Raw genomic sequence first — 14,827 nt, forward strand, 5'->3', positions numbered from 1 at the left:
TTAATATCAATAGAACCCCGTACTGAAAAAGTCTTAATGCAAATTAAACTAAAATGCAATTTAAAAAACACCGATGTAATTTTATTAGGTGAAGAAAAAGAAAAAGTTAAAGTCCCAAATGCTATTATTCACGTAAACAAACAAGGCGAATTTTTAACAACCATTATTAACCCTAACGCAATTGATAAAATAATCGATTTCTCGAGTTTGTCTTTTGAACCTCTACCTGATCTACAATCGATAAATAATTTTAATTATTATGAGTCAGCCGAACCTGTTGATAGACGGCAACTAATAAAAGAATAATTGAGAATTGACCACCTTAACGAAGAAGAACGTGAGAAAATTACTAAACTTTGTTTAGAATTTTCCGATATTTTCTATATCGAAGGTGATCAACTTACGTTTACCAACGAAATTAAACCCTCGATTGATACTAATAACGCCAAACCCATTTATACAAAATCGTATAGATATCCTCACATTCATAAAGAGGAAGTTAAAAAAAAAATTTCTAAGATGCTCGACGAAAATATTATAAGACCATCCACATCTCCCTGGTCAGCCCCGGTTTGGGTAGTCCCTAAAAAACTTGACGCTTCAGGCAAGCAAAAGTGGCGAGTAGTTATCGACTATCGTAAACTAAACGAAGTTACGGTTAACGATAAATACCCATTACCTAATATTTCAGACCTCCTCGACCAACTTGGTAAATGCCAATATTTCACTACTTTAGACCTAGCATCAGGGTTCCATCAAATAGAGATAGACCCGAAAGATATTTCTAAAACCGCGTTTTCCGTAGAAAATGGGCACTACGAATTCGTTCGAATGCCATTTGGCCTGAAAAACGCTCCATCAACTTTTCAGAGGGTTATGGATAATATTCTTATGGGAATTTTAAACGAAAGATGCCTCGTCTACATGGACAACATCATAATCTATTCTCCTACTATCCACGAGCACATTAACCGCCTACAAGAAGTCTTTAAACGCCTAAGAAAATCCAATCTAAAAATACAACCAGATAAGTACGAATTCTTACGCAAAGAAGTAGCCTATCTCGGACATTTAATAACAGAAAACGGTGAAAAACCTAATCCGGCAAAAGTCGAATGTATTTTAAATTTTCCAGAACGAAAAAATCAAAAAGACATAAAATCTTTCCTCGGATTAGCAGGTTATTACAGACGGTTTATTTCAAATTTTGCTAAAATCTCAAAGCCCCCAACCACCCTTCTTCAAAAAGATACCCCTTTTATTTTTAGTAAAGAATATCAAGAGTCTTTTAATACATTAAAAACTGCATTAACCACTGACACACTTTTAATTTATCCGAATTTTGAGGAACCGTTTATCTTAACTACTGACGCAAGTGCTTTTGCAATCGGAGCCGTTTTATCTCAAGGACCGATCGGGAATGATATGCCCATCGCTTACGCATCGAGAACCTTATGTGCCGCGGAAACTAAATACTTCACTATAGAACGTGAGTTATTAGCTATAGTTTGGGCCGTAAAACATTTTCGACCGTACTTATTCGGCAGACAATTCACGCTTATTACTGACCATCGTCCAATTACATGGTTATGGTCCATTCAAGATCCCGGAAGCAGGTTAACGCGTTGGCGCCTCAAACTCGAGGAATATTCATTTAGAATCGAATTTAAACCCGGTGAATATAATAAAAATACTGACGCACTTTCTCGTATTAAAATAAATCACCTTAAGGAATGCGTAGATTTTTATAAAAAAGTAAACATTTTTGCGTTAGACAAAGACACTGCTATCCCTGAACCGAGCCCTCAACCCTCATTTACCGAAGAAGACGATCGAAACATAACCGAGGAATACAATCGATTTGTTGATAATTATAAAACTAGATCTTTAATCGATTATTCTCAAATAGAGGTTACAAATGACCAACTACTAGATAAATCAAATAAAAATATCATTACATTCTTTAGCCAAAACAAAATGGAAGATTTACATTTTAAAACTGTTGACGACATTCTTGAAGAATATTTAGATTTCCAAGAATTAAAGATTAATGTTGCTAATAGTAAATCAGTTAAAAACCGGAAGTATTTAATAATCCCTTTACCATTTGACAATAATTCTTGTAGCCAACACTTGTTTTATTGTTTATTTAAATATCAAGACTTATTTGAATTAAATGAAGTTTATTGCATTGAAAATAATTTAGATCTACCTTCTTTAGAAATGATGCCATTTAATTTTGCCGACAAAGAAATCAAATTAAAAATTTGTAAAAATATTGTTACCACACCTGATGAAGACCAAATACCTATTATCATATAACAATATCACCTTGGCAAAAACAATTTACACCGCGAAATTAACGAAACTTGTCGAAGAATTAGACAAAAATACAATTGGCGCGGTATGAATAAGAACATCGAAGACTTAAAAAGGTGCGAAATTTGCCAAAAAGTCAAATTTGTTAGGAAAAACTTAAGTAGACCTCTAGTAATTACGGAAACCCCCCGAACACCATTCGAAAGAATAAACATTGACATTTTTGAATACCCAACTCGTAACTACGCTTTAACCATTAACGATGAACTCACGAAATTCGTTCAAGCTTATCCTTTACGGGACAAAAAAGCTTCTACCATTGTAAATACACTCTTAGTTTACTTCCAATACTTTGGTACGCCCCTAAGAATTCATTGCGATTCTGGCAAAGAATTTGATAACACACTTCTAAAAGACCTATGTCAACTTTTTGATACGAAAATAACATTTTCAAGTGTAGGTCATCCCGAATCGAATGGCTCTTTAGAACGTTTCCACGCGACCCTAGGCGAAATGATAAATCTGGCCAAACATCCCGAAGACCAACCCTTCTCGATTTTACCTTATGCTGTTATTTGTTACAATAACACTAAAAACAGAACACACGGCTTTACTCCGTATGAGCTTGTATTTGGCCATACATCAAATAGACCCCCAAAAACACTTTACAATCAAGAAGCCCTTATTTCAAAATACATCCGCGATCTAAATAATAGAATGAGCTATTTTTATAAAGTTGCTAGGCAAAGAACAGAACATGCTAAACAAAAGTCAAAAGAAAGATTTGATCAACGTATATCGGAAAAACAACCCGAATTCTCCGTTGGTGATAAGGTTTACGTCCGAGAATCACAAATAAAATCCAAATCAGAAAACAAATTTAACGGTCCGTATATCATAACTGAAATCCTTTTAAATTCAGCCAATTTATTAAACCCCGAAACGAATAAAACAACCAAAGTTAATTTCGATAGAATGAAACCATATTTTGAATAGGTTTTATCTCCTTATCATTTCCTTGCAGGTTACTGGGATTGACTTCGATCGCCAGCAGCCAATACCGAATAACGCCCATTAACAATACAGTTGGACTCTTTTTCAATGAAGAAATTAACATTAAAATTTCAAACGACAAATGGACACTTTTAGTATATCAAGATTTACTTCCCTTTAAACAACCAATTGAGCATAATGATAACATCCTGAACGGTTTATTAGAAAGCCTGTCAATCGAAAAATCTAATCGAATGATAGCAGCTTTTGTTGAAATACAAACTCACACTAGTCTTCTTAAGCAAATTTCGAAATACGTAAACGTTAAATATCAAGAATTAATCATCAGTACTAAAGATATTAATTTAAGAGAAAAACGAGGAATATTCGACGGTATCGGAACTGTTTGGAAAGCAATAACTGGAAACTTCATTCAGATGCATCAGATAGACAATACTTTAATGACTGTATTGACAAAATCAATAGTAATGAGGCAAATATCGAACGGCTTATGCAACAACAAATTTCAGTTACAACTTCTGTGATAAAGAGTTTCAATTCTACCATACAAAAACTTAAAATCGATGAAGAAACCTTTAATCAGAATATTTGCGAAATAGAAACTTTAATTGCTTCACTTTCAGATGTTCTAGCTTTTTATCGTGCACAATTTAAAATCTTAGACTTAGGTGAATCGCTAATGGAAAGCTATACACTCATTAAAGACACTATAAATGACGCATTAAATGCAGTCACCTTTACACGCTTAAAGATATTACATGGCTCTATAATAAAACCATCAGATTTAGAGGATTCACTTGGGGAAATCTCTCACTCTCTACAAAAATACAACTTACCTTTGCCAATTTCAACTTCAACTATTGCTCAATACTTAGATTTAATCGAATTATTATATATATATATATATATATATATATATAAATATATATAATATATATTATATATTATATAGACTTATAAACGGTCATTGTATAGCCCAAATTTGATATACTTACGTACGTTATTAAGCCCAGTTGAACGTTGCTTAGCCCGCTCCTGGGCTCTATAACGTTTCGTGTGTATTTCATTGACATTACGCATATTATGATGTTTTAGAACATTTACCAAAATTTTAGCAGGGCGATTGAACGACCGAGTCATAACGAATTATATACGGAATAGTGCTGTTAAGTTCTCAATAGGTAGCGCAGTCATCGGGTGTATTTGGTTTTAATCGCTATAGCTGTACTACGATCGTTAATAAGCCCTATAATTTTACTAAATAAATACCTCGCGTATTTTATCATCCCATAAACCACAAAGCGATAAGATATAATATACAATGATGTCTTTTTACTTGTTAATATTTGGGAAAATTTGATTTTTATTTACAGAACAAAAAATATAAGTTATAATACCAGATTCTTTATCTTTTTCTAAACATATTTTTTTGAAAAAAAAGATGCCACTTTTTCTTTATTAGCCGTCGCAAGTGTGTCAAGTTTTTCTTCATGGCGCGTTTCTTTTGTTGTTTCGTGCTTAGGTAAATCAAGCAAATTCTTGTTTGTACTTATGACCATGGATAACATTTTTTTAGCCCTTTCGTATTCATTCTAAATTTAAACATTATAAATTATTATGTATATAAAAAAGTCCATGTGTTTAAGTTTATATAGAATATTTACAAAGAAGTCGAACTAATTAAGAGAAAATTGATCAAATCCACTTTATCATTTGATTAAATTATAATAATTTTAAATTATTCGAAATTTTATTTAATTTTGCATATGTTCAATTTATTGTTTAAAACAACAAATACGTATTTTTTCACCAACGTAATCAACCTTAAATTAAATCAACCTTATTGACTTAAAATCAAATCAACTTTACATACCCAGAATCACATTTCTTGTCCCTCCCCTGCTTACCTGTAAAATTAATAGTTGTGCTGGGCACCATCTTAAAAAAAAAATTATAGAAAAGGAGGATCATGAGAGTGACCTCATTTTAAATGTATTGATGAGTACTTTATAACCCCAACAATGAGGCTCTTCTTAACTCGTTTTTTACAAATGGCAGCCATTATGTAAATGTGATTTTTCATTTTTAAATGATTTTTTAATTTTAAACTAGATGCACGAAAATCCCTATTTGATTATTTCTTCTCTTTCTTCGTCTCCTCTGAGTGCCCTCAGGAGAAGTTATGCTCTAAGCTGCTAGGGCTATTCGAACCACGTTCTATGCCCTCGTCTCTAGTATATGTATACTGAGCGAGGGGTTCTTTTTCAATAAATTTTACGCACGCCTCACCACGAGGTTAGGGGTTCTCAGTTTCGGGGCATGGTAATTTACTTCTTCCACAATGCATCCGGCCTGCTTACCGGCGTAAATAGGATCGGGTGTTTACCGATCCGGCATGGGAAGAGGTGTGGTAACGGGCTTGGGAAGAAAGCAAAGGTCCACGAATAACCACAAGTTGACTGAGCGAAAGTCTGTCTACTTTATTTAAAGGTTAAAATGATAGTTGTAAATGTCAGGTTTACAGGTAAGCGCCATCCTGAAAAAAAAGTAATTATGGAAAGTCTTGTGTTTAAATGAGTATTTTTCATTAAATTATACGAAAGGTCTCTATTTTAATTCGTCTCAAAGTGGCAGGCTAAACAATTCAACTTTTTTACAAAAAACAATTTTACGAAAAACAATTATTTATCTAAAAAAATAATAAAAATAATAAGATTTAATTTAAAAGATGTTAAAAATGATTACTTTGTATCTTTTAGCAATAATAATAAAAATCTTTTAGCAAAAAAAACTATCTTGACACATAAATTCGCCATCTGAAAAATAATTCTATAAAATAAAGTTGTATTTTTAAACTTTCCCTTTCAGACGAGTTTAAATAGAAACCTCCTGTATTCAAAGTATACTAGCTCATTAAGACCTTCAAATTGAGGTATTACAAGACCCCTTTTTCAATTTTTTTTCCAGGTGGCGCTTAGCTGTCAACTTGACATTAACTACTGTAATTTTTATCTTAAAATTAAACAATTAAGCAGTCTTCTTTTTTAAATAAAAAAAAACATTTTAAATAAAAAATCATTATTAACGGGCGGCCATGTTAAAACGGGTTAAGATATGACCATCATATTTTGTCACCAATTAACTCATGCCAAGTTTTAAATTTTCTTTTGAACCATTCAAAAAAAAGAGGTCATCCCCATCCATTTATTTATTCAATATTGAAATTTACTGATATTAAAAATATTTGTAGGAGCAAATTCTTTATGTCAATGCAAAATTGAGAAGGAAGAGACTTTATTCCCAAAACATCTTTAGGTGCGCCATCGCCCACCTTCTTTTAAGGGAATTTAATTTAATTTCAAATAAAAAATACTTACCTGAGTTCTTAAAGTAGTTTCGGGTTAGTCAATTAACAATACAAAATTGATATAGCGAATAATAGGAATTTAGTAAAGACCGGGCTGTATAACATACATAACAACTATAGCGAGAGTGTATTAAAACGCAATTATGCTTCTATTTTGGACAAAATATCTTAACGAATTTTTCTAAACATGCTGTATAATAAATCAAAAATAATCAAAAGAAAAACAAGGCATTTAATCTCCCGCCAAACGAATTATTATTATCAACTCGGTAGGGCTACACAGTGAACAAGCAATATATATTAAACATTTTATACAACACAACGTCCGTGTAATATGCCGGGCCTAACAACGATACATTTATAAGTATATATTTATATATACAGGGTGGTCCGGTTTCGATGGCGGAAAATTAAATGGCCGACGGAGAACGAAAAAATAATAAGTTTGCTATTATAAATAATATTCGAAAAATGATTCGTTAAAAAATTACAGGGTGTCAAAATTCTAATTAAAAAAAATCAATTTTTTTTATTTTTCTTAAACCACTTTAGATATTTTAATGAAATTTGGCACGTTAGACAGTTAATCAAGACGCATCTTTTTGTGCAAAAATTATTAATTTTATTTACCAGTGGCGTGTGTGCGGGCCGATCTTCATACAATTTTAATAAATTTTAGTTAAAAAAATGATGCGCCACTGTTTTTTTTTTAATTTCTTTTTTTTTATGAAATCCTTGTTTAATTTAAAATAAAAAAACATCTCTTTACTTTTTGTCGTACGACACACCGTTTGCGAGTAAAAATGCTGATTTATAAAAACACATAAGAAGATAACACATTTAATTCGTTTAAAAACAATAACAAAATAAAAACAATTAATAATTAAAGAAGTTGTTCAAAATGCAGCCCACCGACCTCAATACTTTTTCTACACCGAGTTATTAAGGAGTTTATTGCAGCCAGTACCACAAAATTGTGATTTTGCATGTCATTACATGCTTCCTGAATTCTTAAGATTAATTCCTCTCTGTTAAATACGGGATTAGCGTAAACTTTATCCTTAATGTTTCCCCAAACGTAAAAATCTAGTGGATTAAGATCCGGTGACCTGGGTGGCCAGGGTATTGCTCCAATACCATTTTCATCATTAATATCATTCCTCCCTAGCCGGCCAATCCACCTTCGAGGGTAATTATTATTAAGCCAGTTTCTTACACCTATTCCAAAATGTGGGGGGGCTCCACCTAGTTGTATCCAACTTTCATGTCTCAAATTAATGGGTAAATCCTCAATGTAGTCCGGCAGACTATTATTTAAAAACTCCAGAAATAGTTGTGAGTTTAGCTTTGGAGGTAGGAAATGCGGACCACAAACATTATCACGAATAACGCCCAACCAAACATTAACGGAAAATTCATTTTGAAACGATCTTGGCCGAATTGCATGAGGATTCTGTTGTGCCCAAACATGAATGTTATGAAAATTTATCACTCCGCGTCTTGTAAAACAAGACTCATCCGTCCAAAGTATCTTGTGTAAAAAGTCGGGATTTTCCTCTGTTGAGTTTAAAAGCCACTGACAAAATCTTACTCTCTTTTCAGCATCACCAGGGTGTAAACCCTGAACAGGCTGTAGGTGATATGCATGCCTGTGGTCAGCGTGTAAGGTTCGCAATATTTGAGATTTAGGAATTTGTAGTTGTTGAGCTGCCTTGCGAGAGCTCAGCCTTGGATTATTATCAAAAGTGCGCAGTACACGATTTTCATTATTATTTCTCTGGTTTCGGTATTGTTCATTATTACCACGTAGACCAAAGTTCCTAAAATTTTGATGTGTTCTAATGAACACGCGAGCATCTGGAATTCTTCTATTTGGATACCGTCTTCGATATTCACGAACTGCCGCTTCCGCATTTCCATCACAAAATCCATAACAAAAATGAATATCAGCGTATTCATTACTTGAAAAACGCATTTTTCACAATACTTTTATATTATAACTTTTATAACAACACTGTTAACAATAGCAAAATTAATAAGTTAACCAACGCAATTATTTGACTTACTTAAATAATTAACTGTCATAATAAAATACAAACAAACCGTCTTTTGTTTTATGCATGCATTGCCTTCTTGCCGGCATTATTATATTCATTATTTATTTGAATTTCGGAATCCAGATTCTTGTGTCTTTTTTAGAACCCAACAGAATAATTTAGTCTTTAATTAAATTTATTATTTTCATATTTTTTGTTTAATTAAAAAAAAAAATCAGCATTTATAAAAATTAATTTTTTTACTCGCAAACAGTGTGTCGTACCACAAAAAGTAAAGAGATGTTTTTTATTTTAAATTAAACAAGGATATCATAAAAAAAAGAAATTTAAAAAAAAACAGTGGCGCATCATTTTTTTAATTAAAATTGTATGAAGGTCGGCCCGCACACACGCCACTGGTGAATAAAATTAATAATTTTTGCACAAAAAGATGCGTCTTGATTACCTGTCTAACCGTGCCAAATTTCATTAAAATATCTAAAGTGGTTTAAGAAAAATAAAAAAAAATGATTTTTTTAATTAGAATTTTGACACCCTGTAATTTTTTAACGAATCATTTTTCGAATATTATTTATAATAGCAAACTTATTATTTTTTCGTTCTCCGTCGGCCATTTAATTTTCCGCAATAGAAACCGGACCACCCTGTATATATATATATATATATATATATATTTACTCTTTTATCTATTATTTACTATTTATATATATGAAGTATAAAAGAAATAATTTTAAGATTTAAAAAAAATTACACACTGCAAATATCTGAATTTATTGAAAAAAGTAATATTAAAATTAAATGAGAAAAAATCTAAAATAAAAATAATTAATATGATATAGCGGATGGATAATAGAGTTTAATTGTTTCATTTATTTCTTTTTAGAAAATAATATTAGATACTTTTTTTACTTAGGTTTGTATTACATATTAATATAATTAGGCACTTAATATGTTTCCTTAAAAAAGCTGTAAACTACAGAGAAGTTTTTATTATTGCTTCATTAAAATAGTAATGTGACATTTATTATAAGAAAAAAAATCTCTTCGCTATTTTATTCATACTTATAGACCATAATCTATCAATAAAATGTAAATATTAATACTATGAACATATATATAATTAAATTATAATTTTTAAATATTTCTGGTTTTAAGTTTGTGGATGATGCACTGATATTGCGTAATTTACAAAAAATTTACTAAAAATTATTTATCACGATTTACCGATTTAAGAGATAAAACTGTAAGCAAACTGTTTTTACTTTTTTTACTCAATATTTAAAGTTAAAGATCAGGTTAATATAACTGTATTCCTCTTTTTTATGAGTCAATTCGATTTTATCGTTGTATTTAAGATCTTTTTTAATGGTTTTTTAAAGTCATCTTGCAATAAAATACAGTATTTATATAAAACAGACTTCATTATGGTAAGTCGTAATCTCCGTATTTGTCTAAAATATGACAGTTTTACATGATACTCTAAAGAAGTATCAAAATAATCAGCGAATTGCCAGCATTTACGAGTAGTGACTAGAATTATTCTTATGATATAAATGGTTTTAGTTCATTTAATATTTTAAAAAAATTTCATTAAGTCAATTTGATTTTCAGTAAATTAAGTAACACCATCCAAACAAAAGCCGTGTTTTATTCGGATTGTCTCTTGTTTGAAATTTAAAAAAAAAATTGGTAGATCTGCTACTCGGAAAGCTTGTCTTAAATTCTTAAAGATAAAAACATTGTTAGTAACTTGTGTTGTGTTTTGACAAAATAATATTTAATTTAAGTCAGTGTGGCAACATCCAAATCCTACGTGGCGCTCGAATCATGAATTGCTAAAAATTGATAGGTCAATTGTCATCTCTCTCTATCGAGGAACAAATGGTTTTGTAAAGAGGTGCCTTGTTTATCGGTGAATATAGGTTTGGTTTTTAGCCTAAGTAAGGTGTTTTAATAACAAAAAAGTGTAAACAACAAATAACTGAAGCTTAGGAAACTCTCCTAACAAGCATTAAAGTCCAATTAATAATAAACATTCATTTACTTAGCATCAATGCTGATATTAGAAAATATTATCATTATTAGAAAATATTCCAACCAGGTTAGTTGAATAATTGACGTTAAACTCAAACATTTAAAGAATTTGGCAATAACTGAAAAGATATTTTAAAAAATATATAAGTATTATTGAGAATATAGTTAATGAATTATACACATATTTGTGGGAAAGATAAGTTGCATTAAAATATTGCATTTTATAATAAATAAATTCTTAAAGTATGGTTGTAAATATCTCATTAATCCTGATAATATAATGATGTAGTACTTTTAATATTTCGGAAAAATATCAATTAATGATTGTTTGTGAATAGTAATAATCCTTTTGGAAAATTTAAAAGACATGAAAGACTTATTTTTCCATCTCATGTTAGAGATAGGTGGCGAAAGCAGCCCGTTATATATTTTAAATGGATATCCTTTTCCCTCTCGTGCGAGAAAGATACCTTATTTCAAAGGTTATTTAAATACCTTTACAAAAATAGCTTGCACTTGCCTATTTTGAATAAAAAAGGTTTACTCGTTAAGGTATAAAGACTTTGGTTATTCAATCATTTGATTTTACCATTCAGTAGTGACTATCAGGATTTTCTAACATCTTCTTAACGCAAAAAAACCCTGGAAAATAATAACCACGCAAAAATTCAGCCGCGAATACAAACATTAAATTTGAACAATATGGATCACATCCGATTGGGATTTCAGTCCCACAATGAAATTTAGAAATACACAGTCTGGAACGCACCTATGCTAGGAATATTTTCTTATATAAGAACATACACTTTTTTATTTTTAACGTCAAATTACAAGTAAAATAGATTAATGTGAAAAAACGCCACGAAACCTGGTTCCTTTTAAAGACCTGTGAAATAATTTAAAAATGCTTGGAACATTTTATATTATTTTAGTTTGGTAGACCAATAAGTTCAAGATAACAATGGCAGTCACAAGCAGCTACTACATAGAATCAGAAAAGTCGAAACTAAAGGAAAAGTAGAGCCTTTAATCAAGATAAACTACTAAAACCTAGACCATTTAGGTGAAACTAATTAACAAAACGTAAGTAGAACCCTAAATAAACTCAACTAGTGACCCTAAACTATAAAATAAGAGCAAAATAGTATAACAACAAAAAAAACAGTTTTTAAATTTTTATAACAACATTTTCTTTAAGTCCCTATACATATTGAATTCTAGAAATGTCAACTACATTAATGATGCAACAGACTTAAACTCTCCATCGTCAAAGGAGCAGGTATTTTCATTTTTGAAAACAATCTCACACAGAGAAGATTTTCATATAAACATTTAATTTATCTAACATAGATCCTATACTTTTTACTGAAGAAAAGCTTAGAATACGAAATGTTGTTAGTCAATAGTTGACCGAACTTGGTGAATTAATAACAATTAGTCTCGAAAAGGAGTTATTTTTGTGAGTAAATAATCGACCAATCAAGGGGTGGTATTACTTTCCCTAATTAGTATACCCGAAAAAGTTGATTGAATATGGTAAATCTACTGCAAGTAGCACTTTAACTTTTAATTTGTTTATATTTTTCTTAACAGCATGGACTTTCGGGACATTGCGATTTTTTATATAAATAAAAAACTAATTTACGGTTAAACTAAATTCAAAATCGTCCCCAATAAATTCAGTGTAAACGTAGGGCAATATAAGTTTGATTAAGTTTAATCCGAAAATATTTTATACTATAATATTTTAGTTCAAATTTATATTAAATTTGAATGGCAAATATGCGGTCTTTTAAATATATGCTAAGATAAGTAAAATAAGGCTGGCTTAATCAATAATATTATTTGCATTTGGACAAGAGGCACCATCTTCTAAGGAAAAGAAATATCACGACCAAATTGGTAGTAAAAATAATAATTCTTCTAAACAACAAATTAAAGGATACCCAGTTTCAAATTGTAGATGGCACCTATAGAATAATAGCAAATTTTAGTATGAAAACATATGTATGAAATTAATTAAAATTTAAGTTAATTTACCAAATATTTATATTACTATTTAAATTATAATTAACGTGTAAAGTTATAGTACTAATATTTTGAATATTTATGATACTTAACCAGACATAAAGAAATGAAACCAGTAAATGTAAATGCATTATATAATATACTTACGTTGCTGATCTCAAAGCGCCATTATAGAATTTCCTCCTCCTCTATCGTTTATATTGTTAGCAGATAATGACTTTTCCACGCCAGATTCCGCTTCAGGCTTAGTACATCCCTGAAAACGCATTTTTGCATCATCTCCAACAACTACAGTTCGCTGACAAAATATTAAGGTAAGACAGGATACTACAAATAGTGTAGATGGTAAGAGAGAGGCTATTATAAACTGTTGGGTCGTTGTAGCAAGGTCAAATCTAGCTACCACGATTTCTGTATTGTCAGTAGAATAAAAACAAGGAAACCTAGCTCTTGCATTATGGTCAGTACCATCTTTGCCATACACTTTTAAAAAATCCTTACATTCATCTCGCAGGGTATTAACACATCCTTCTAAATTAATTAAAAGCTTGCTATCATTGGCTATTAAAAGATCCGGCTCTGGTGGTGCCACTTTCCGTTCTTTATCCAAAATTACTGTATTAAATATGCTTAAGTAGCTAAGATAAGTAAAGTTAGCCATATCAGATAACACATTGGTAGCTAGTAAACTTCCATTTATACAGTCAGTGGCCTCCAAACCTCTACTTGTATTTGTGACACTAAGACACGAAGCCATCACAATATTTTCTTCGGATTCATTCCATACCTCCTTTCCAGAATCAAGGTCAATACAGCTATGGCATTGGGATAAGTAGACTTCATCTCCACTCATCATAATCACATTTTTATTCCTAGTTGGAATATCACCACATTGCCTATCGCAATTATATGGCGAGCGTATTCTTTCGCAAGTTCCCCTATTGCAATTATAGAGACCGTGTAGATCTATGCAAGTTATTTTACCTCTTCGCCCGGAGCACTTAAGGGGTGGGTCTGTATCTTTGTAAACACATTCAAATGAGTCCGTTATATCTATACATGTCCCAGTGGTACAATTAAAAGTTCCCGTCAGATTCTTGCATTCATCTGCGATGCATCGGTTCTTCTTAGCTACTTCCTGGTCTTTTCCGTAACAAAATTTTTGGGCAATGTTAGTGCAGTTAGCTAACAGTAAATTTGAACCATTCCTTCTAAGATTTACATAAATCTGGATGCAAGAACCTGATGTTTTGCTAAGACACCATTCGCCGCAGGATCCCCAATCGCACGTTTCCACTGTCACAGCTCGAACGGTGGTGCACATAACTGGGTGTTCCGATATTCCTGATTGAAATGCTCGGGTTGATGGCACATATATAGCCACTGTAAGATACACTATTGCTACACTGCTTAATACAAGGGTCATTTGACAAAGGCATATTGTACCACATATTCGATTATCTTGAGGAGGTATCAAAAGATCTTCAACGGGAGTAGGCTTTTTTTTCGGCATCACGGATTTATTTAATTTTCAGTAAACCATTCTGAGCTTGATAGTCAACACGAATCTCACTGCGGACTTTCCCCAGTTTTCAAATACAGCGCCGTCAGCAGTTGCCTTGCTAGCCAGCGACGCGCCAACCTTAGTTCCTGTGTTGCCAGATTATCCAGAGAAGCTGTGTTACATACTCACTAATTTTTTTGTTCATAATTTCTGAGAGTAATACAGGCATCTATACATTATTTTCTGTATAGAATAAATGATGTAGTAATATAAAATGAATATTACAGAGTTAAAATGAATATTACAAAAAAATATACTTTAGATTTAAAACTCAAAATTTCATAAAAGATTTTTTTGCAATGTATCTGAAATTAGTTTGTAGAAGTTTACCTAAATAAAATAAAATCAAAATCTACTTACCAACGTATTAGTCAAAATGTATTAAAATTGACCCATTAAAGGTATAAAAAAGTAGAAAAGAAAAAATTGGATCGGCAATACTGT

At 31.3% G+C, this 14,827-nt stretch overlaps 1 protein-coding gene across 1 annotated transcript in view; it reads right to left on the reverse strand.

Moving 5' to 3' along the window:
• Positions 1 to 14,449, reverse strand: part of LOC126748425 (uncharacterized) — a 24,933-nt gene extending 10,484 nt beyond the window's left edge. Inside the window, exon 1 of the mRNA XM_050457667.1 lies at positions 12,967 to 14,449. Coding sequence (XP_050313624.1) covers positions 12,977 to 14,332 — 1,356 coding nt within the window. The 5' untranslated portion in view covers positions 14,333 to 14,449 and the 3' untranslated portion in view covers positions 12,967 to 12,976. The remainder of the gene's footprint in view (positions 1 to 12,966) is intronic.
• Positions 14,450 to 14,827: the final 378 nt, after the last annotated feature.

This window comes from Anthonomus grandis, chromosome 22, assembly GCF_022605725.1.
Source record: "Anthonomus grandis grandis chromosome 22, icAntGran1.3, whole genome shotgun sequence".
NCBI classification, from domain to species: Eukaryota; Metazoa; Arthropoda; class Insecta; order Coleoptera; family Curculionidae; genus Anthonomus; species Anthonomus grandis.